Here is a 23,221-nt window from a genome sequence, read left to right as displayed (position 1 = left end):
TTTTATAAGGAAAATTTCCATTTGTTCCTAAATTCTTTCTCCTTATTACAAGTGGCTGCAATATATTTTTCTATATTAATTTTTTTGGCGCACAAGTGAGGCAAAATCATCGAAATTGTACTTTATGGTATTTAAAGCGTTAACATATAAGAAATATTTACCTAAAATAATAAGATGGTTGAGGGCCAAACAGTAGTTGTGACAGCGAATAATTCCGAACATAACCTCCAGTTGTGACAGAAGCAGTTTCGTATTACTAGAGGTTGAGTACCACTCCTAGAATCCATCCCAAAAAGAATTTGCGTGCTTGCAGTTTACAAACAAATGCCACAGGGTCTGACACTCAGAAGGACAAAAGGGACAGAAGGGCGAGGCAACTTTTTTCATTTTATATAACAAGCTATTCGTTGGTAAAATTCGGTGAATGATTTTGTATCGGAACATCGTCAATTTAATTTCTCTCGTGGCTTTGAATGGTAGGAGGTAGATTTTAGACAAGTCACTTTTCTCGACGCCAGACACTAAACGTTTTTTCTCAGAAGTTGGTGGAGGTAGATCTTCAAGGTAAAGTAGGATACTGTATATTGCCTTACATGACAGTGAACAGATTGAGGTGGGCGGCGTGACCGAGTCTTTGGAACATTCTTGCAATAGTTTCTTCCAATTTTGGGGAACAGAAGAGAGAATGCTATAATATTGTAAAAAGCTACATTTTACATTGAATTTACTGCAAAAAGAATTAAATGGGAGGAAATGGCCCCCACAGGAGTCAAAAAGATCCGAGATTTGTTTTATTCCTGCCTGATACCAACGAGGAAAGAATACCATTTTCTTATTCACAGTTAAAAATCGGTTATTTCAGATTGGCTGCGAGAGAACCTCATTTTTATTTTAGGTGTGGCCGTTGCGATGTCCAGCCAGTAGAAAATGATTTATTTGTAGAAAGCAGAAAGATGGTTGTTTAGGTCAAGGAGATTATAATCATAATTACATTTAAACAGTTCTGTACCGCCAACATCGGCTAGCAGCAATTTAGGTATGTACTGCCATGGGGCATTTGAGTTAGAGCATAACCGTCTCACCCAATTTAACTTAAGCGCTTTGTCGAAGAGAGAAAAATCCTTTATGTCCAGGCCACCAGCTGTTTTTTGCTTGATAAGGGTAGTCTTTTTTATTTTGGCGGGCTTGAGATCCCAAATAAAGTCGAACGTAATCTTGTCTACTTCTTTACTGAATTCTTTAGGGGTATTCATGACACTGCAGATAAACACAAGTTTTGAAAGTGCTAATGTTTTAATTATATTTATCCTGCCAGCGATGGAGTTGTCTCTTTTGGACCACATATTCAATGTTTTCTTTAAAGATCCTAATTTTAAAAAAAAAATGTTCTTTTCAGACACTTCTAGATCTTATGTAAAATGCGCGCCAAGCGCGTAATCTGGCTCGGCGCTCAATTGGAGATCATGTATGGTGTCTTTTCTGTTACGCATAGAGCCAAGCCATAACATTTCAGATTTTGTTTGATTTAGTTTTAGACCAGAGCACCTTTCAAAAAGCGATAATAAATGAAATAACCTTGACAGTGACTGGACATCAGAAAGAAGTACAGTGTGTCGTCTGCACATTGCGAAAGTTTAACCTCATTATGTTCATCTATTGGAATACCTTTTATTTCTTTTGAGCGTCTAATACGTTGTGCGAGTAACTCAAAAGCAATAACGAGTAATGTGCGGGAAAGTGGGCAACCTTGACGCACCCCGCGTTCTAGATGAAAATGTTTTGAGGCGTATCCCTTATTCAGAACAAAACTAGAGATATCTGTATAAAACACTTTTATCCATTGTCGGAGGTCGTACTACTTCTGGCGTGCCACAAGGTTCCATCACGGACCATTATTGGAGTCAATGAAACCGGATGGATTTTAACTCCAAGAAGTGTAAGATCATGAGAATTAATAGGAAATAAGTGGCTTTTACCAACAGTCTATTGTAATTGGGAGTATTGCTAGGTTGTCTGGTCTCCATTCACAAAGAGAAACATAAGCAAATTAGAGATAAATCTTCCGTGGCCGGCATGGACGTCGACAAAGTATGTACATGTAAGACATCAAAAAGGCAGAGCTCACAAAGTTTACGGAATGCTTTCAAACACCATTAGCTCCTCGTTCACTAAATAAAATGGCGGATACTTTATTAAAATTGAAAAAAATATGACAAAATTGTTTCCCACTTAACAATATGGGAACAAGTTTAAAACTTCTTAAAATGGTTTCAGCCCTAAAATCTGCTAGAAATACAGTTTTACGAGTTTGTAACTTATTTATTTTGTTAAGTGAGAAACAATTTTTTTAAAAATATCGTTTCAATTTTATTAAAGTATCAGTCAATTTATTACGTTTTCGAGCAGTTTATTTTGTTTGTAAGCATTCCTTTAAGTTTGTAAGCTCTTTTTTATGTCCGTGTTTTCGTGTTCGTCATTAATGCTCCAGTTTTTATAAATTCATTTAAAGTTTGTACGCCTCTCATTAAGTTCGGGTGCCATGAATTAACTTTGCGTTCCTTTTATCACGTTTGCGTGTGCTAAGTTCGTTTCCAACTTGGTAAGTTTGTAGGCGTTTTGTGTCCATACCGTCCACGATATAGAATTCAGTGTAAGGCAACCAAGTTTATTCTAAAAGCCAGTGAATCATATAAGGTTCGTTTAAGTAAGCTTTATCTGTTAACCTTAGAAAAGAGGCGTCTCCTATTCGATGTCACTTTTGTTTAAGGCTCTTAATGGGTTATATGGATGTCGATTCCTCCCAATTCTTGGATTTTTACTGCCAAGAGGACCGTTATTCACTTAGACACTTTGACATTACACAGGGTCACCCAACGATAATCTTCTGTGAAATATGTGTTCGGGAGAGTCACACTGTTCTAAGAATTTCGGTTCTACGTTGCCAAACAGTTATTAATTTCTCTACTAAAACATCACCTAAAAGATTCGCAACCAGGGAAAAGTAGTTACTTAAAAAGGTTACGTTACCTAGCCGATTCGGATGAGCAAATGGTTCGTTGGGAAGTCCTTAGTAGGTAACGTTCAGCTAGCAATTTCTGAAAGTGAAGATATCATTCTTCGTGCACTTTAATTTTCAGCTGATATATCCGAACATGCAGATTCTAGGTGATAAAACATCTCTCTAGACAGTCTTTATACATTAGAAGGAGCTTAGACTGAATGTCTTTGAAAAGCCTTTGTCTTAATTTGCTCGTTGGGTGCCCTTGACACCAGACTGTTACTTTAATTTGATCATTCGAAAAAAGGTACAAATGTATATGCTCTGACGAGTGGACTCAAAAATTGTTTTGACTTTCATAGGATAGTTGACTGATAGAATATTTTGCCTTGGGGAGGTTTGCTCGGCGTCTAGTATGGACATTTTAACGCTAATGTGATAAAATCAGTTTTAACGGAAATGTAAATATGAATTTTATCGCTATTTTTTATAGTTGCTATATTACTATTACTATTACTATTACTATTATTATTACTTTTCTTACTACTTTAAATTTTTTAAAATTATTGATTTGTTTTTATATGGGGTCATTGCAACTCTTCTACAAATCGTCCTTATGGCTTTAAGCATCGTTACTAATTAATTAATTGAAAAATCTTGTTTGCGTTTAATGAACTCAACGATTAGCAGTGTTGTAGTGTCAATCCTTCTAATAAAACGCTTCTTTCATATTTTACCTGTTTTTGTCTCTGTTTCTCTTTGTTGAGGGCAAAAGCTCGAAACGTCACTTAGCAAAAGGTCTGCCAAGGCAGTCGCGGGTGATAATTTTACGTAGCACTTTAGTCAATGAAGGAAAGCTACAAAAGTACCCAACAGGCATGAGAAAGGATTTAGCATACAAAACAAACCTAAATATGTAGTAAAACAAAGCCGGGAGGGGGATGCAAAAGTCGCAGAAGAAATTAAATGTAAAAACAGCATTGGGTAAAACCCATGTGAAAATATTAATAGCACAGGCTATGAAAACCAATTTTCGAAGCTTCTTTTGGTTGTCCTTAGCACTCTCATGATCCTTGCAGCATGAAATCGCAACCAAAATAACTATGAAAGTGGTAAATGAAACGAGAACCACAGCTACCATTGCTCCTGCTGCCACATAAAAGAAGACCAAAAATGGAATGAAACCCATGAGGGATAATACTTTCAATGCAGCGAGTCCTCCCGCTACGATAGCTGATCCCACTAAGAAGAGGTATAAATTACGAGTGGTGGGATGAACAACGTCACGTTTCGGTCCTTTGCTGAACGTGTCTCTCAATATTTGTCCTGAAAGAGCGGTGATAACAAATGCTGAAGCAAATCCCGACAAGCAGTCAAACGCTTCATAAACGAAGAACGTATAACATGGCCACTGAAACATGTTGTATAAAAATGATGGTATGGACACAACTCCTACTGCGAGATCTAATGTGGCCAAGTAGCCTATAGAAATCCTCTGAAAAGGCGGAAGAGCTTTGGTTGCCATGAAAGTTCGCAATATCAGGTAGTTCATTACCAAAATGGCAAAACACGCGATGGAGTAAAACGCCAACAATATTATTATTTCATAGGTCTCCATTCCTGGGTGTCTATTGAAGGTGTTATCGGCCTGTCCCTGTGGGTCAGTATTTCTTGTTATGTTCATTCTGAAATTAAAGTGACAATAGCAAATGCTATCCTATAGGAAACTGTCACGTGTAAGGCTTCATAATAATTATGGTTATTTCACGGTTGGTGAGCGCGTACGACGTTTATTCACAAGGTGTGCAAAACAGACGAACGAGCGCAGCGAGTGAGCTTGTTTTATACAACGAGTGAATAAAACTCGTACAAGCGAACTAACCGTGAAATAACTTATTTATTGTATACATACCGAGATTCATAAGCGAACAGAACTCAACTCGCCTTTCAAACAAGAAATTCGTGGAACATAGCAACATCGTGTCTTTTTCTTAGTGTTTTCATTTTCCTTTCTGTCTATGAACTCTCCTACTGATGAATCTAGGCTCTGAAAACGGTTAGTCTGATTTATCTTTCTAAAGAAAAATGCGCCTAAGCTCTTAGAAACGGCTATTTATCAGTAAAGAGGAGCGGGCGAGCGAGCGACACGCTTTTGTCCACTCGGGAAAAAAATGATATAGCCAATCAGAACATCGAGACGACCAATCAGCTGGCTTCTCTAGCGCGAAGAGACTATTTTTATCTCGATGCTTTTTGGCGCGTATATCTCGGTATGTATATAATAATGTGTACTATATAAGTTTACCACTTGATGAATATAGGATGTCCTTGACAACCCTCACCCTAACCCCTGAAGAAGGAAATAGTCATATCAAACTTTGGGTTTGAATTTTGGTTATTGTTGGTTTTCACTCACGTGATCAACAGCCATGTTTTTCAACGAAAACAAAAGAAAGCGTTTTCATAATAATAGAGCTGAATTCACGGAGGATTTGGTTTGGGCTCCAACATGGCCGCCGTTTCTTTGTTCAGGGGCTCCAATATGGCGGCCGTGACGTCACATGAAAACCGAGAATATAATATTACAGCTTAACACTCATTTTATGGTCATTTCTTTTGTTTTCTCCTCAGAGGCTTGATATTAAAACAAAAGATTTTCAGAATTGATGCATAGCTAATTTCCGATTGTGAAATTTAAAATCTTTTTTTTGATGTCGGATTTGACAAAATCCACATAACTAAGAGTATGGTTGGGAAATTTCCGTACAGAAAAACGAGTGATTTACCTGGGGACGGAGGGGAAGATTTGTCTCACAACACAGAATTCACAGGGTAACGGAAGGGGAATTTATTACTTTTACCCAACTAACGTCGAGTGCCATTCCAAAAAGTGCAAAACAATAACCACGAGAAAAAAGTAAGTGACCAAAAAGAAGCTGTGACATAAAGCAAAATATTGAAGGTTTCCTGGTCTTTCGTGATTATCATTCAATAGGCCAGCTGCTTCTCAGAAAGGCAGCCTTTTTCAACACCAACAAATAAAAACCACGGTTATGAATTATGTTATAAACTGTTCTATTGACCCAATAAAAATAATGAAAAGGCCGTCTAATATACAAGCGACAAAATTGTCTAACCGTGTTTTCGACTCTAAATTGCTACGCTTGCCATTTTCCCTCCCAACAATTAGGTCGAAAATGCGCAGCTTAAAGCATAGCTTCTTTGTTAAATAATTAAGGTTAAAAGCAGCGTGTTTAAGATTTACGGTCGATTGACAGCATTATTCTTTTGTTCTGCAGTCATGAACGGCCTTTCTGTTATGGTTGTAATGTGCTTAGATCAAATGTTTATCCATGATTCTCAATCCGGCATGTTGACTTACCTAGACTTGGTTTTTTGGTTAGTGCAAGAAACGAAAAGTCGCCCTCATTTCAACACCATGGATGGCAGTTTATACCTACGGCTTGCCGACAACGGTATTGTTTCTTTCATCATGCTTGCGCATGTACGAAATTATTTAAACGGAATAATAATTCAATTCTAAAAAAAAAAAATGACAACAGCGCAATATTTGCGCGCGAGAGAATTAAGTTAATGTCCAGTCAAAATATTACAGTAGTTAGTCAGTCAAATGTTGACGCAACACTTATCTGTTCCTTTTCCCCGTAGACCTCAAGGTCATGTCCGTCATTAACGAGGAAGCCGAACATTCTTTGGCTGTTCATATGCCGTTATCTGCTCCTACCGGGTTTACCGCTGGCATTTGCTTGGCTACACTTATGAAATGCTTAAAAAAGCGAGATATTTGTCGTCGTTGAAGTTCGTTTTCCCATTTTGGTCATCTTGAGCATTTTCGAGGCGAAGAGAGTACAGAACTACGGGAAAGGACCACAGAAAACCTGTTTTTTTCAACTTTTGAAGAGTTTTTCGATGATTTCAAGCCGATAGGAGAGGAAAGACGGCTTTGTTTGCTAAGTATTCGCGAAAATCTGAATTCTGAGAAACATGAGAAAAAGACCCCCGCTGAGCAACTTTCAATCTGCTGGGAACTGAACTACTGAAGTGTCCTGTCTCAAGACCGGATTACTCTGGAGTACTGTGAAAAATTACTTCATTACTAAACTTGTTTCTGTATAAAGAGGAGGGAAAAATTGCCTTAACCGACAATTTCTGTGAACGTTTTGTGACAGGATTTTGAAGATAATTTTTTAATGCACAAAGAAACCTAAATAAAATTACAAAATTAATAATTATAGTCTACGCCGAAAGAAATGAAAACAAGTATAAATTATTGCAAGGCTCGTGTACAAACAAATACTAAAACTAGGAACAGGAGACATGGAGGCTGCACTGGTTCCAAAGAAATAGATAAAAGACATGTAGCATACAGGAGCCCGGCGCTGTCAGGTAGCAGGGTGTTGGCGATAAACTAAAGGATAACAGAAAATACACTTACCCTGACAGCTGAACGAAGTATATAGCTAGAAAAAAAGAAAAAGAAACCGAATGAGCCACAGAAATGGTCAAGAAAGGCGAGACGAAATGACATGAAAATACAAAATACAGGGGAAAATTATAAACCGATAAAAAGAATAACATAATAAAGTAATGACAAAGCGATGGAGGACTTACCACGAGATAAAGGCGAAATTAAAGAATGAATTAAATGAATGCGTCTGTATTAAAGATTCTATGTGCTCGGACCCTACCCAGTGCGCACGCGCGGCCTTTGTCCCACAGGGGAACCATGACGCGTTTGGTGCGCTTACCTTGATCTTTTGCCATCTTCGTCAATATCTGGAAAGTCTTCAAACGCCGTCATCTGACTGAGTTGTTTTGCCGCTCATTGTTGTTTTCAGATTTCAAAAATTTCTCATAACTTGCACAGACCGACAATGCGGAACGTGCGCACACGAAGGAAAAACAAACTTGCTCTTTTAGCTGAGTCGAATACTAGGGAATTGTGACCTCAAATGCTTCATTGCCGGTCAAAACTACTAAGGTTCTTTTATTAGATTCTTTGGCATACATCATGATAAAGTCTCAGCGCAAGCACGGTTGTCGTGAAGACAGGTGACCTTTCGGAAATGTAAATTTGTTGTTCTAATGCAATAGTAGGTATTTTTAATTTTTCCCTAACTTGGGAATGAAAATCATCCATAAGTAAATTATTTTAAGGAAACTTCTAATGACACAAATTGCTATCAGGAAACGGATCACTGAAAATCTGTCATTCCTAGAAAAGCGAGTTCCATATTTTTTTCAAGTTAAACAATTTTTTTTGCCAATGGCAATATCCAAAGAAAAGGTCCCGAGAGCTATTCCAAGATAATGGCTCTTCAATGATAAACTTCAAAAAAATTGTGATTTTAATAAACTCAACATCTTATTTATTTAAACCAAAACAAAATTATCAGTTCGTGACATCAATTGATTACGCACAAAAGGAATCACGATCAACGGCGAAACGGAACAAAACACGGAATAGCAAATTATTTGTCATTTTGTATTTTGATTGCAATCTAGAAAACGTTAAGATCGAAGAACCAGTGCTGGAAATAGTAATAATAATAATAAGAAAAAAAAAAATTCTATTAATGAATTTTTAACAAGAGGCGGCCCAGGGGCATTTGTTTGAACGAAGCATAACAACTAAATCTCGACAGTTTCTTTCTTATTGCTTTATCCAGGGAGCACTGTTTTTCTCTTCATTCGTCCGGTTGTCTCTGAAGTCTTTTCTTTTCTTGGGTGAAAGGTCTCTTTCCCCTATTAAGTTTTCCAGTGGTTTGCAATTGAGATCAAGTTAACTAAAAATTAGAATTTACGGTGAGGATAACTAATCATACCGACCTGGATCTATGAAAGGAATTTCGCCGATTGAAATATTTTTTCGCTGATTATTTCTGCACTGATTTCACCTTCAAAAATCTCGGTAGGTTTCAGTTTGTAGAGAGTCTTTCTTTACTGCGGCTGACGCCAGAAGAATGCTGATCTAATCAAGTTTTCACGAGCGTCCCCTTTCTGAAGCTTGCAATTCAAAAGAACTATAAAATATTTATATTATTTTAACCAGTAAGATTGACAAGGTAGGACAATTTTTGTCTTTCTGAAAGAGGCCTGCATGCTGGTATTGTTTTCTCCAAAAAGTCGACCAACTGACAAAGAGACCTTTAGCTCAAGAACGTCGTGGATATCATATTAGCTAAATCCAATTGCAAAGCACATACTAGAATTCCCAGTCCATAAAGTAATATGTGAAAAATTACGATAGTTAAATAGCACAAGACAAGACCAATCAAATCAAATCAAGGAACATCGGAACAAATTGATTAGAGGAGTAAAATAAGCGGTGATGTGAGAATTTAACTTTTAGCCTGGTAAACGTTCTGAAAGTAATATAATAACAAAAGAGCCTTTTTGAAAACGGAAGTAACTCTACTGTAACTTTAAAAATGTCTTATACTGAAGAATTTTACCAAGACTTCAAGTTGCATAGAAGGTAACCAGTGGTGGATCTAGGGCAGGGGCCCGGGGAGCCGCCCCCCTCCCCCTCCTTATTTTGGTAAGAAAAAAAAAACACAGAAGCAAGAAAAGCGGGAGGGCAAGCGATATTCGCAAATCAATTTTATTTCAACAGCAATTGAACGTTTTTTCTGCTTGTACCAGAAAATTAAGCATTAGGCCTTTTTTTTAGTATTTTTAGCATACCCATGCAACCTAAGCAAGTGATTCTTTCACGGTTGCAATGCTGGCGCGAAAAAAAAAAACGGGAAAACCTTTCTCAGTACATCGCCGGTAAGCTCAACTTTTCACCGTTTCTTGACCTTTAAGCCGTACGGTTTTACCAGGTGAGTTTCTTTATTTTATTTCATATCATGCGGAAAATTTCCACTTTAAACGTAAACCGTGAAAAGAGTTACAATTATTGTGTCCTAAAGGATAATCGTATTTCATGTAAACGAGTTGTAGGTTTGATTTTATAGACGACTTCACTATTCCTGTCGCTAGCGTTCTCGTATTTACAAATCGGCCCTGTGCAATTATTTATTTATCTGAATTGTTCAGAATTACTAAACCCCAAGTTTCATGCTGTTTCCAGAAAAAATGATATATTACACAATTCTGGGAAAACGAATAACTGTTGGCAGAATAAATTTTGTAATTTAATTGATATGACACAACCTAAACACAGGGAAGTCCTCGCCAAAATTTGCATACCAAGTAAAAATTACATTTAAAAAGCTGTTTGAAAAAAAAAATATATGTATACTCCCGTTTATTACCTGGAAGCTTGTTACTTGCGATTAAGCCACACCTTTAGTTTTGTGTTGTCCTTGAAATGATTCAGCTGGGATATCAATTACTTACTGTGTCTTCCTTGGTTCCGTAACTACAATCATCTTTCGCACACGTTTGCGAACGAATTTGATTTTGAGACATCTAGTCAATTCGATTTCATAGGTAAACCATTAGAAACACAATATCTTCCTTTCTCAATGAATGGATGCCGAAACTGTGCATTTGAGGCGCTCGAACACTCTTGTTTTATTCCCGCTGTCTTTAATAAAAATTCTTGTGAATTGTATTTATCTCTCACAACATGAAACACAACAAACAACAAGCAGCAACGAAAAACAAACGACTTCGCCAACCTTCAAAAAAAATCATTTCAGCATCGACTAAATATTTCTTCTTGTTACTAAAGAGGGGAAAGTTTCGCCAGCACCAGAGAAGAAACAAAAGTCTAAACAATCAAAGATAAATGGCATAGGCAAGAAAAGAAAAGAGGACATTTTTGACGACAGAAGCCTCAATAGTTCTTCGTCTAAAGATAAAGATAACGCACGATGCTAAACCATCAAAGCCATTTAGCCCAGAAGTGCATAATATTTCACAGGAAAGCTTTTCCCTTTTTGGAAAAATTGCACAAGAAATGATCAACCCTGATGATGAAACGAAGAACAACCCTAACCCTAACCCTACCCAAGAGAAGACAAGTTGGGCAGAATAGACCATCTTCTTTTTCATCATAGCAAATAAACTCAAACTGGGTAAACCACTGATGCTGGCAACAGCGCCGTCTAACACCTGCTTTCTTCTGTTTATCTTTGTACGCCTTGAGTGGAAAGCTAAATGATTCTGGAGAGACTCTGGTTTTGATCAATTTAGGGTTAGGTGTTAGGCAGGGCTGCCCTTTGTCTCCCTACATTTTTATTATTTTGTGTGGAACTTTTGGCCGAAAAAATAAGACAAAATAAAACTATTAAAGGAATTTCGGTGCAGGGCGAAAAAATAAAAATCAGCCAGTTTGCTGATGATGCTGCAATTATCCTAGACGGCTCTAAAGAATCATTTACAGCGGCTATACAAGATTTAGAGCAGTTTGGGTCTATCTCTGGTTTACGACTTAATAACAAGAAAACATAAGTTTTGTAGATAGGCTTCAAGGCCGGATGCAACGAAGTTTTTTGCCCAGAAAAAAATCTGAAGTGGGTTAATAAAGTTAAATACTTAGGAGTTTGGATATCTACAGATTCTGAAGCAAGTATAAAAGCAAATTATGATGAAAAAATAGAAAAAGCACAAAATGTCTTAAGCTCCTGGAAATACCGGAGACTGAGTCTGCTAGGGAAAATAACTGTGTTGAAGAGCCTTGTTGCATCTCAATTTGTCTATATTCTGGCTCCCCTGCCATCAAAACATACAGCCTTAGATGAAATCAACCGGATCTTTTATAACTTTTTGTGGGATGGAAAGGGAGACAAAATAAAGTGAGAAACTATCATCAGTGAATACAAAAGCGGTGGCTTACGGATGATAGACATTAAATCTTTCAATAAAGCACTTAAGTCAACCTGGATTAAAAAATATTCAGATAAGGACAACCATGGAAAGTGGAAGTTGTTTTTTGATCTACACTTAACAGATTATGGAGGAACGGACCTCTTTAAAGGAAATCTTAACAAAAATGATCTACACAAATATTATAAAATATCTGATACTTTTCTTTCCGAAGTCTTGCAAATATGGTCGGAAATTAGCTTCAATGGTAACATCACCTCGAACAAACAGTTTCGGTCAATGAACCTGTGGCACAATTCTCTAATTAAAGTGGGAAATAGTCCAATTTATTATAAAACGTGGGCTACGAAAGGGGTTCGTGAAGTTAGACATTTAATGAAAGATGAAAACAGTTTTCTTTCCTTAACTGAGTTCAGGGAGCGCTTCAACATAAAGATAAATTATCTTACTTTTCATGGCGTCATAGCTGCAATAAGGCCCCAAAGAAAACTCTTACGTGGAAAGGACATTCTATCAGATACCAATGAAGATACTTTCGCCGTTAAATTCTTTCAAGCCAGTAAGCCAAATAAACTTGTTTATAACAAACTCATCAGTTTAAAGCAGACTAGCCCCAGCGGAAGCCAAAGCAAATGGATCGCAGATTGCAACCTGGAATTCCCTCAGTCGATAAACTGGAATGCGGTTTATGAAACCCCTTTCTGCTATACAAAAGCCTCCAAACTAATCGTCTTCCAGTTTAAACTTCTTCATAGACGATTAGCAACAAACGACTACCTTCACAAAATTGGGCTCAGAAATGATGACATTTGCACTTTTTGTAAGAATGGTAAAGAATCCTTAGCTCACTTATTCTGGCATTGCAGAGAGACTTTTTCTTTCTGGGGAAGATTTCAAGACCTACGTACTCACGAGGAATCAAGTAACAATAAGAGACTTAGTATTTGTTAGTTTTGAAACGCTCCCTGATTTTAAGACATTTTCTAGTAACAATCAATAGCTTTGGTTTCAGTAGAACGTGCTCAAATGTATTACGCATCGGTTAGGAATTTGCAGTTTCATGCTTACTCAAAGCTAAATTCGTGTAGGAAATGAAGCAACACTTCTAAGATGTAGTTTACACGTTTCAAGTAACGCCCTAGGCATAATCACGTATGCGCGCGTATAAAAAGCGACTCGTAACAACCGTAATCGTTAGTTAGTTATTCCGCAACCGCTACGATCAGAGGATCAATCGGCTATAGGCTACCATTTGACTATTATTGAGTTATACTCTCTGCTGTCGTCTGTGCGAGTCGTCACCAAAGTAAGTTCCTTATCTTTTACTTTCATTGTTATTACTGCCAGCGACTAGTTTTCAATGTTCAAGTGATGTCACGCTACGAAACCAATTGTCTGATCTTTACCAAATTATTGTTATCGTGATCAAGATACGTTCGATGCTAGTAGTTTTAGTTCTGTTATTTCTACTATTCCGGTACTTTGGATGAAATGTTCTCAGCATTATTTTTATGCTACGAGTTGTTAGTTATGTCTATTAGTCTTTCTGAAACCGCCCTTTTTTGTCGGCCGGTTAAGTACCGATTATTATGTCTGTTATATGCCTATGTAGCTAACGCTTTATCTTAGCTTTATTGTATTTAATTATCGTTTTCAGTTCGAACCTACACTACACTACATTATACTACCGCATCTACGAACTTTACTACCATCAAGTTTACTTCATCAGTTATTCTGGGAACTGTTTTGTTACCGTAATTCACCTCCTGTCATCACCGTCTTCACTAGTTTGTCTCGAGAACCTTGAACTGTGATTAAACGTGACTTTAATCATTCTGCAAACTGAGTTCGAATTGTCTATCGCCTCGCATATCGCCACCCCTGTAATTGTTAAGTTTCTGAGTATGACGCAACCTTAGGATCTTGGCATTTACATGAGTTCGAATTTGAACGGCGAGCAAGCAACTATCTCAAACTGTGAAGGAATTCTCGCAGGTCAGTCTACGTCATAAGACCTCACGCAATCGCTATCCGACACCACTTATAGGAGTGACTACCGGATGCCAAGTTGTTATCATCAATTAACACGGGATTAATCGATCTTTCTTATCGCAATGGATACAAAGAGGGCACGTGGCCTCGCGAAAGGAGTCGTGACTAGGAAGATTAACGAAATTACCGATCTAATGACTGATGAAAACAATGTCGATGAAGTAAACAGGAAAACAAACGAACTGAAAGAAGCATTTGACAAATTTGAAGCCGCGCATAGGACATTTCATAGCCAACTGACGGAAAGAGAGGCTATCGAGGAGTCGACATCGTATTATGACTCGGTATTCGACCAAGTAGAACACATGCAAGAAAATGTAGACGTGTGGCTCACGGGGATCGAAACGACAAGGCTAATAAACTCTTTCCAGGTGCAAGTTAAACCAGAGGACAGTGTGTCGAACGTTGGCACACGTTCTCTCGTGTCTCGAGCATCGCGCTCTTCACGCTCGTCGCAAACGTCACGCTCTTCGTCCGCTAGTGCTAGAGCAAAGGCCGCAGCTAGAAAGGCCATTATAGAAGCAGAAGCTGCTACGCTGAAGCGATTGCACCAAATTGAAGAAGAAGAGTTAAAACTGCGACAGCGCAAAACCAAGTTAAAATTCGAAACTGAACTGGCGAAGGCAGAAGCCGAAGAACTCGTTTATGCGCAAGCGGTAGAAAGAGAAATTGCTGCGAGCTATTTTCCAAAAGAAGAACCGCAGGTGGAATTTTCTGCTGATCCAGTGCCGGCTCCCAATGGAATCGAAATGGTTCTGAAAGGAGATAAGGTCGCACCTATAGCTAACGCCATTGGATCAGAGAACCTCCCAGAACAGTCCACCCCCCTTAACCCTACTTTGACGTCTGTTGCAAAATCAGAGGAACCGGCAAGGCGGTTTAATCCAGAAGCCTCCGCATGGCGAAAAAAATGCGTGGAAGAGCCAACACCTGGCCAAAACTCTGTACCTCAGGCCACCTCAGTTACTCCACCAAAGGGTGATATTCAGCTCTTAATTCACCAGCAACAAGAAGCTATTATGGCATTAACTCTACCGCAACCTGAAGTTCCTGTGTTCTCCGGCGACCCCATCGGGTACTGCGAATTCGTTCGCGCCTTCGAAAACCTTGTGGAACGAAAAACCTCAAGCGCTAGCACAAGACTTTATTATCTTCTGCAATACACTAGTGGTTCTGTCCAAGATCTTGTGCGAAGCTGTCTAACAATGCCTGATGACATTGGCTATAATGAAGCTAAGAGGCTATTGGCAGAGCGATATGGGCAACCATACAATATTGCCACTGCGTACGTCGACCGCGTAATTAATGGTGCACCAATCCGTGTTGAAGATGGTCCTTCGCTACAGAAATTCTCTATACTGTTGACCAGCTGTAGAAATACCCTCAAGGAAATTGGCTACCTGAACCGTCTTGAAAACCCTGACAGTCTGAGGAAAATCGTAGAGCGGTTGCCTTATCCACTGAGGCTGAAATGGCGTGATCTTGTGGATACAATCTCCCAGAAGGAAAAGAGGGATCCCAACCTGAAAGACATATCGGAGTTTGTGGAAGCAAGATCAAGAGCAGCCAACCACCCCATTTTTGGTAAGGTCCAAAGCGAACAAAGACCGTCCTTTAACTCCAGGGCAAGCACGAGAAATAGACGAGACGGTAAATCTTTCACCACACAGGGACTAGAGCAACCCTTCCCACAGCGACCAAACAATAAAGAAGAAAGAAAGGAATTTAAGTGCCCCTCTTGTAAAAGAAACCACTGGCTGTCACAATGTGATGAGTTCAAGAAGTTAAGTTTAGGCAACCGCTACCAGTTCGTTCGTGCGAATAAGCTATGCGTTAATTGTCTAGTTCCTGGTCATTTTGTTCAAGACTGTCCAAAACGGAGCTTTTGTCGTATTCAAGGGTGTACAAAGAAGCATTCAACTTATCTACACGTGAAAGAAACGCCACCAAGTCAGAACGAGAAAGAAGGTCAAACCGGACCAGCAACAACTCCAAATGCAGCACAAGCGAGTAACAGCTACTTAAACGTGAACACATCTCAAGTGACCAGCGGTTCTGTAATTGGATTATCGATAGTTCCAGTGAAGGTTAAAGTAAAGGGTAGCAGTAAGAAAGTGCTAACGTATGCATTCCTGGATTCAGGCTCAAACACGTCGTTCTGTACAGAAGATCTTCTCAGAAAACTCGGCACCAAAGGGAAGAAAACGTCCCTCTCCCTCACAACCATGCAAACGTCTAGCCAGCCAATCGAGTGTTCTCTTGTGAATCTGGAAGTATCGGATCTCATCGAGCAAAACCAAATCGAGCTACCAATGGTGTATTCTACGCCCAGCCTCCCGGTCTCAAATGACACCATCGGAACGCAAGAAGATGTAAACCGCTGGCCACACTTGGAGGGAATTAAAATGCAAAGTATAGAATCGGAAGTCGGTCTTCTCATTGGAAGTGATGCCCCTCAAGTGCTTCAACCGAAAGAGTTTAGAGAAAGCAAAGACGGCGGTCCTTTTGCAACACGAACAATTTTCGGATGGGTATTAAATGGTCCCCTAGGCAGAAAAGAAAGCAAGGCTCCTACTGCAAACTTCCTCGATACAAGCGCCAAGCTAAGCAAACAATTTGAAGATTTCTGCAACTTAGAATTCAACGACTCCAGCTACGAGCCTCAAGCTTGCATGTCACAAAACGACCGCAAAGCGTTACACATCATGGAAGGCTCAGCAAAACTTTCAAATGGCCACTATGAAATTGCCTTACCTTGGAAGAATGATCCACCACTTCTAATGAACAACAAATCACAAGCAAGACAGAGACTACACCCACTGAAGAAACGTCTTCACAGAGATTTAGCTTTACACAAGAAGTACAGAGACTTCATGGATGATCTGATTAACAAGGGCTACGCAAGAAAGGTTAGCAAGGAAAATCTGGACAACTCAAACGTATGGTATTTGCCACATCACGCTGTGTTTCATCCCCAGAAACCTGACAAGGTCCGCGTCGTATTCGACTGTTCAGCCAAATTCCAGGGTACTTCTTTAAATGACCAGCTGCTACAGGGGCCGGATTTGACAAATACGCTTGTCGGTGTATTAACACGGTTCCGGCAAGAGCAAATCGCTTTCATGTCTGACATTGAGGCTATGTTTTATCAGGTTCAAGTACCCCCTCGAGACTGCGACTATTTGCGATTTTTGTGGTGGCCAGACGGCGATCTGAACAAAGACCCTGAAGAGTACCAAATGTTAGTTCATCTGTTCGGTGGTGCCTCGTCCCCGAGCTGCGCAAATTTCGCCTTGAAGAAAACTGCAGAAGATAATAAGGCAGCCTTTGATGCAATCACAGTAGAGACTGTTAAACGAAACTTCTACGTCGATGATTGTCTAAAATCAGTCGCCACAAATCCTGGAGCTATTCGTCTGGTGGGAGAACTCCGTGAAATGCTATCCAAGGGAGGATTTCGTCTCACTAAATGGATATCGAATTCAAGAGACGTAATCAGCTGCGTTCCCGAAATTGAAAGAGCACCATCGGTTAAGAATCTCGACTTAAGCAACAATCTAGCACTCACTGAAAGAGCTCTGGGCGTCCAATGGAATGTACAGAAGGATACATTCAGCTACAAAATCGCTGGAAAAGATAGACCGATCACAAGGAGAGGAATTCTGTCCATCATTTGCTCGGTGTACGACCCTCTTGGCTTTGTTTCACCATGCATACTACCCGCTAAAGCAATTCAACAAAACTTGTGTCTCAAGGGCCTCGGATGGGACGATCAGATTCCTGAACCCTGCAAGCAAAAATGGCAAACCTGGCTGAAGGAACTCCCCAAACTGGAACAGTTTGAGATTCCGCGATGCTTTAAACGGCCAAACTGCTCAGACATACAACGATGCGAGCTCCACCATTTCTCCGATGCATCTAGCCAAGGCTATGGAGCTGTCTCATATCTTCGCCAAATCGATATACATGGTGAAGTTCACTGTTCGCTAATTATGGCAAAGTCCAGATTGGCCCCTCTCAAGGCAATGACGATCCCACGAATGGAGTTGTCAGCGGCAGTCTTAGCAACAAGGCTGGACCGCATGATCAAACAAGAGGTTGACATGGCTGTTCACAGCTCTACGTTTTGGACTGACAGCACATGCGTTCTTCGCTATATAGAGAACAAAGATAAGAGATTTCAGATCTTTGTTGCCAACCGCGTGTCGGCCATTTTAGACCAGTCTACAGCTGCGCAGTGGAGATACGTTGAAAGTACGCTCAACCCGGCTGACGAAGCATCCAGAGGAATGACAGTAGATGAGCTGTTAATGAATGAACGCTGGAAGCACGGACCACCGTTCCTGAAGAAAGCAGAGCAGTCATGGCCACAAAGACCGGAGAACCTGGGCGAGATCCCTGATAACGACCCAGAAGTGAAGAAGGGAGTCGAAACATTCGCAAACAAAGCAAGCGTCTCCTGCGATTACATTGGCAATGCAATGGAAAATATTTCGTCATGGTCCCGGCTTAAGAAGATTATAGCATGGGTGTTGCGCTACAAGAATATTTTGCGAAACCGAAGTCAGAACAGCAACACAAACAAAACCATCCAGCTCCAATCCGATGATAGTATCATTTCGCCATTAAGCGTTAGCGAAATTAATGAAGCTGAAAATGAAATCATTAAATACGTCCAGAAGCAAACCTTCAAGGATGAGTTGGCTAGTCTAAGTGGCGTCGGCAACGACACTCGAGAAACAGCAAACCAGAACAACCTTAAGAAGAACAGCAGCATTTACAAACTAGACCCAGTCTTGGAAAATGGACTTCTCCGTGTAGGAGGACGATTGGAACACGCACCAATAGAAAATGACGCCAAACATCCCATTATTCTTCCAAAGAGACACCATGTTACTAAGCTGATTATTGAATACTTCCATCGCGCTTCAGCCCACTCTGGAATCGAGTACACTCTATCACTTATCAGGCAACGGTATTGGATCTTGGGAGCACGATCTAATGTCCGCAACATTATCAACACGTGTTTCAGCTGTCGGCGCCGCCAAGCTCCCGTAATGCAACAGAAAATGGCCAATTTGCCGCAAGATCGTGTCACGCCTTCAAAGCCACCATTTACGTATGTAGGCGTAGATTTGTTTGGTCCCTTCACAGTGCGCCGCGGACGAACAACCGCTAAGAGGTACGGCGCTTTGTTTACGTGCCTCGCGATAAGAGCTGTCCACATCGAGATTGTTCACTCTATGGATACAGAATCGTTCATCAACGCCCTTCGACGCTTCATCGCGAGAAGAGGAAGGCCAGAGGAAATAAGATCCGACAACGGAGGAAACTTCGTTAAAGGCGAGAAAGAGCTACGGAAGGCGCTCCAAGAATGGAACCAGAACCAGATCCATGAATTTCTCTTGCAGCAAGAAATTAAATGGACATTCAATCCACCGGCTGCTTCACACCACGGCGGAGTGTGGGAGAGATGCATTAGAACTGTAAGGAAAGTTATGAAAGCATTGCTGAAACAACAGGTCTTAGACGACGAAGGTCTAAGTACACTGATGTGCGAAGTTGAGTCGATCGTGAATGGCAGACCAATAACCAAAGTGTCTGACGATGTGAAGGATCTCAACGCGCTAACACCTAACCATCTTCTGCTTCTCCGAGCTGGAGCAACAATCCCTCCAGGGGTGTTCTCTAAGGATGACAATTACAGCTGTCGCAGATGGCGCCAAGTTCAATACCTCAGCAACGTGTTCTGGCGCCGCTGGACCAGAGAATATCTTCCATCCCTACAGCAACGCCAAAGATGGACCAAGTTACAGTCAAACCTAGCAGTTAATGATATCGTCCTTCTACTAGACGAAAACCTACCGCGTAGTGTATGGCCGCTAGAACGAGTGCTCGAAGTTTACCACAATCGGAAGGATGGGCTAGTACGCTCTGCTAAAGTCAAGACCAGGACCTCTGAGTTAGTGCGACCCATAGACAAGATTGTTCTACTGGAGACTGCGGAGATTTTAAGCAAGAGTTAGCAACTAAGAATATTATCATAATGGACACGTAGTGATTAGTATGAACATTTATAGTTTAGTAATCAATAGAGTTAGCGTTTCAAACCTGTTATGGTTATTTAGTAAAGGCTCCTATCGCCTTTAAGGGGCCGGAATGTTAGTTTTGAAACGCTCCCTGATTTTAAGACATTTTCTAGTAACAATCAATAGCTTTGGTTTCAGTAGAACGTGCTCAAATGTATTACGCATCGGTTAGGAATTTGCAGTTTCATGCTTACTCAAAGCTAAATTCGTGTAGGAAATGAAGCAACACTTCTAAGATGTAGTTTACACGTTTCAAGTAACGCCCTAGGCATAATCACGTATGCGCGCGTATAAAAAGCGACTCGTAACAACCGTAATCGTTAGTTAGTTATTCCGCAACCGCTACGATCAGAGGATCAATCGGCTATAGGCTACCATTTGACTATTATTGAGTTATACTCTCTGCTGTCGTCTGTGCGAGTCGTCACCAAAGTAAGTTCCTTATCTTTTACTTTCATTGTTATTACTGCCAGCGACTAGTTTTCAATGTTCAAGTGATGTCACGCTACGAAACCAATTGTCTGATCTTTACCAAATTATTGTTATCGTGATCAAGATACGTTCGATGCTAGTAGTTTTAGTTCTGTTATTTCTACTATTCCGGTACTTTGGATGAAATGTTCTCAGCATTATTTTTATGCTACGAGTTGTTAGTTATGTCTATTAGTCTTTCTGAAACCGCCCTTTTTTGTCGGCCGGTTAAGTACCGATTATTATGTCTGTTATATGCCTATGTAGCTAACGCTTTATCTTAGCTTTATTGTATTTAATTATCGTTTTCAGTTCGAACCTACACTACACTACATTATACTACCGCATCTACGAACTTTACTACCATCAAGTTTACTTCATCAGTTATTCTGGGAACTGTTTTGTTACCGTAATTCACCTCCTGTCATCACCGTCTTCACTAGTTTGTCTCGAGAACCTTGAACTGTGATTAAACGTGACTTTAATCATTCTGCAAACTGAGTTCGAATTGTCTATCGCCTCGCATATCGCCACCCCTGTAATTGTTAAGTTTCTGAGTATGACGCAACCTTAGGATCTTGGCATTTACAGTATTGGGACTAAAAATAGATGTCTTCTCCCACTTACAACATTATTTCAACTTTCTTGTCGCTAGATATTTTATATGGACGTGTAAAATGAAGGAAATAATACCAAGTATAAACAATTTTCCTATTTTCTTACAACACTTTTGTGATCTAGAATATGACGAAAAGAAAAAACCTAAACCTCTCAAAAATTGACAGTCTTGGTACAGTTGGAAACCTAGCCAATTACATTATGAAAATTATTGTAACGTAAGAAGAGTGCTTGGAACCTATGCATGCTATATGTATGTTATCTCTTTGCCGGTGTTTTAATGTACGTAAGATTTTAATGTGTTTGTTAAAAAAAAAAAAAAAAAAAAAAAAAAAAACTTGTCTTCTCTTTGCAGTTAACGGTACATGTGGGGGGCGTGCAAAAACTCTCATCACGCAGGTGTACAGTAACTGGAAGGATGCCACCGGTGAGTTGAGACACCGTGACGTATGCAGCTATATCATAAAGCCTCTGCAAACTTAATGAGGAATTTTGTCGTAACAACAACAAAGCATCTCGAGTTGACCTCATGTTGGATAAGAAAGCTAAAGAGCAATTGGCAAGAAACACAGAGGTTTCACGATCTATACTAAGGTGTTTAGAATTTTGTGGCCGCCAAGGGATTGCCTTTCCTGATCATCGGGACAATGATACAAGCACAGATGCTGACAGGTCTCTAGGAAACCTGAAATCACTACTTTCGCTCTGCTGCCAGGCTGGAGATCACGTCTTAAAGCTGCACCTGGAAACCTGTGCAAAGAACGTGAAATACACGTCTGAAACAGGCCTACTCTGGGACCTTGAGTGGCCGTAAGTTAAGGTGACTTAAAGCGACTTAAGAATAAATTGCCCAAAATATCAGGCGACTCAAGGCGATTTAACGCGACTTAAGGCAACCTTGCACACCTTAACTTGCTTATTCTAGTTAAGTCACAGAATATCAAGTGATCAAAAGTCTCCATATCCGAAAAAAAAGAATTGTGAAATTATTATTATTATTATTATTATTATTATTATATAAACACCAAATGAATAAAATACCAAGTGAGCTTTCATGCGAAAACATGATATCTTCACATATGAAAAGATCACTGTTGCTATGGTTACATATGAAAATCGCGTGATTCGATGCCTTTCGTGATATGATTTAGTATTCCATTGGTGTTTATATAATACATAGAATATTACGTGGCCGCTTGGAGAGACGAAATTTCTCTTCTCGTGTTGAAAAACATTTCACTCGTTCGCTGCGCTCACTTGTGAGATATTTTTCGACACTTTGTATCTTTGTATCTCTTTGCGGCCATGTAATATTCTCTATTTATTTCACAATTTTATAATTGCTAAATGACAGTGTCAAATGTCTATGTCTGAATGCTACTAGAGCTATAAATGCTGGGCTGCAATAACGGCAACCACAATAAATTAGCAGAATTTCGGAGTTGAACAAAGAGTTTCCAACAATTTGATTGGTTGAGTGGTTTCCTATAGATCGTTGGGGGTGTCTTGTACAGCACTAGAATGGTTCAGGAGCTACCTGCATGATCGCCAGCAGTATATACAAATTGGCTCTGAAATGTCTGGAATGTGCCAATCTACACACGGGGTCCCACAAGGATCCATCCTGGGGCCGGCATTATTTAACGTTTACATGAACGATATGCCGGGCGTTCCACATTATTGCTCCTTAGGATCATACGTGGATGATTCTAAATTACATCTGTCATTCTTAGTTAAAGACATTGATGGTGCAGCTCGACAAATAACCGACCTGAGGAACGTGGCATGTGTGCTGCCAAAATAACCTTCTCATTAATCCGGAAAAGACGAAATTGCTTTTAATTGGCACCCGTCAAATGCTTCAAAATACGCCTACAGATCTGGATTTACATGTTACTTTACTGGGGAAAGAGTTGCGTCCGGTTGTTTCAGCGAGGGACCTTGGGGTGTATATGGACGCTACAATGAGTTTTGATGATCATATAACAAGTGTTACATCTGTCAAATTAATAGGATAAAACATCTTTTGGACAGAAACACCTTATTAAACGTTATCAATGCACTAGTCTTCAGCAAACTTTTTTATTGTTCATCTGTTTGGTCTGGTATTACAAAGAAGAATATCAGCAAATTACAGAATGACCAAAATGTCGCAGCTAGGATTATAACCCGTTCGCAGAAATTCGATCAT

At 39.8% G+C, this 23,221-nt stretch overlaps 2 protein-coding genes across 6 annotated transcripts in view; one reads left to right on the top strand and one right to left on the bottom strand.

The window, feature by feature from the left end:
• Nucleotides 1–3,717: 3,717 nt before the first annotated feature.
• LOC138007512 (uncharacterized) overlaps nt 3,718–23,221 on the bottom strand; it is a 35,304-nt gene continuing 15,800 nt past the window's right edge. For all 3 annotated transcript variants that reach the window (XM_068854493.1, XM_068854480.1, XM_068854486.1), the window contains 2 exons: nt 7,455–7,479; nt 3,718–4,683 (listed from right to left, as the gene is read on the bottom strand). In XM_068854493.1, coding sequence (XP_068710594.1) covers nt 3,783–4,682 — 900 coding nt within the window. In that variant the 5' untranslated portion in view covers nt 4,683; nt 7,455–7,479 and the 3' untranslated portion in view covers nt 3,718–3,782. The remainder of the gene's footprint in view (nt 4,684–7,454; nt 7,480–23,221) is intronic.
• Nucleotides 12,727–23,000, top strand: LOC138007500 (uncharacterized). Of its 3 annotated transcripts, none has more exons than XR_011124049.1 (2): nt 12,727–20,373; nt 20,725–21,377. XR_011124049.1 is itself a non-coding variant. In XM_068854464.1 (2 exons), exon 2 carries the CDS (start codon nt 13,915–13,917, stop codon nt 19,876–19,878), a length of 5,964 nt encoding a protein of 1,987 aa, XP_068710565.1. In that variant the 5' UTR covers nt 12,727–13,106; nt 13,458–13,914; the 3' UTR covers nt 19,879–21,377. The 3 variants fall into 3 exon arrangements, 1 of the variants encoding a protein (XP_068710565.1); XM_068854464.1 differs by having other exon boundaries at nt 12,727–13,106; nt 13,458–21,377; XR_011124048.1 differs by lacking the exon at nt 20,725–21,377 and adding an exon at nt 21,386–23,000 and having other exon boundaries at nt 12,757–20,373.

Source organism: Montipora foliosa, chromosome 1, assembly GCF_036669935.1.
Source record: "Montipora foliosa isolate CH-2021 chromosome 1, ASM3666993v2, whole genome shotgun sequence".
NCBI lineage: Eukaryota > Metazoa > Cnidaria > Anthozoa > Scleractinia > Acroporidae > Montipora > Montipora foliosa.
Note: the sequence above shows the minus strand (reverse complement) of the source record. Positions and strands in the feature narration are given on the sequence as shown.

Excerpts from the sequence above, each read along its gene's own strand:
- LOC138007500 (XM_068854464.1), top strand. The coding sequence starts at position 13,915 with ATGGATACAAAGAGGGCACGTGGCCTCGCGAAAGGAGTCGTGACTAGG.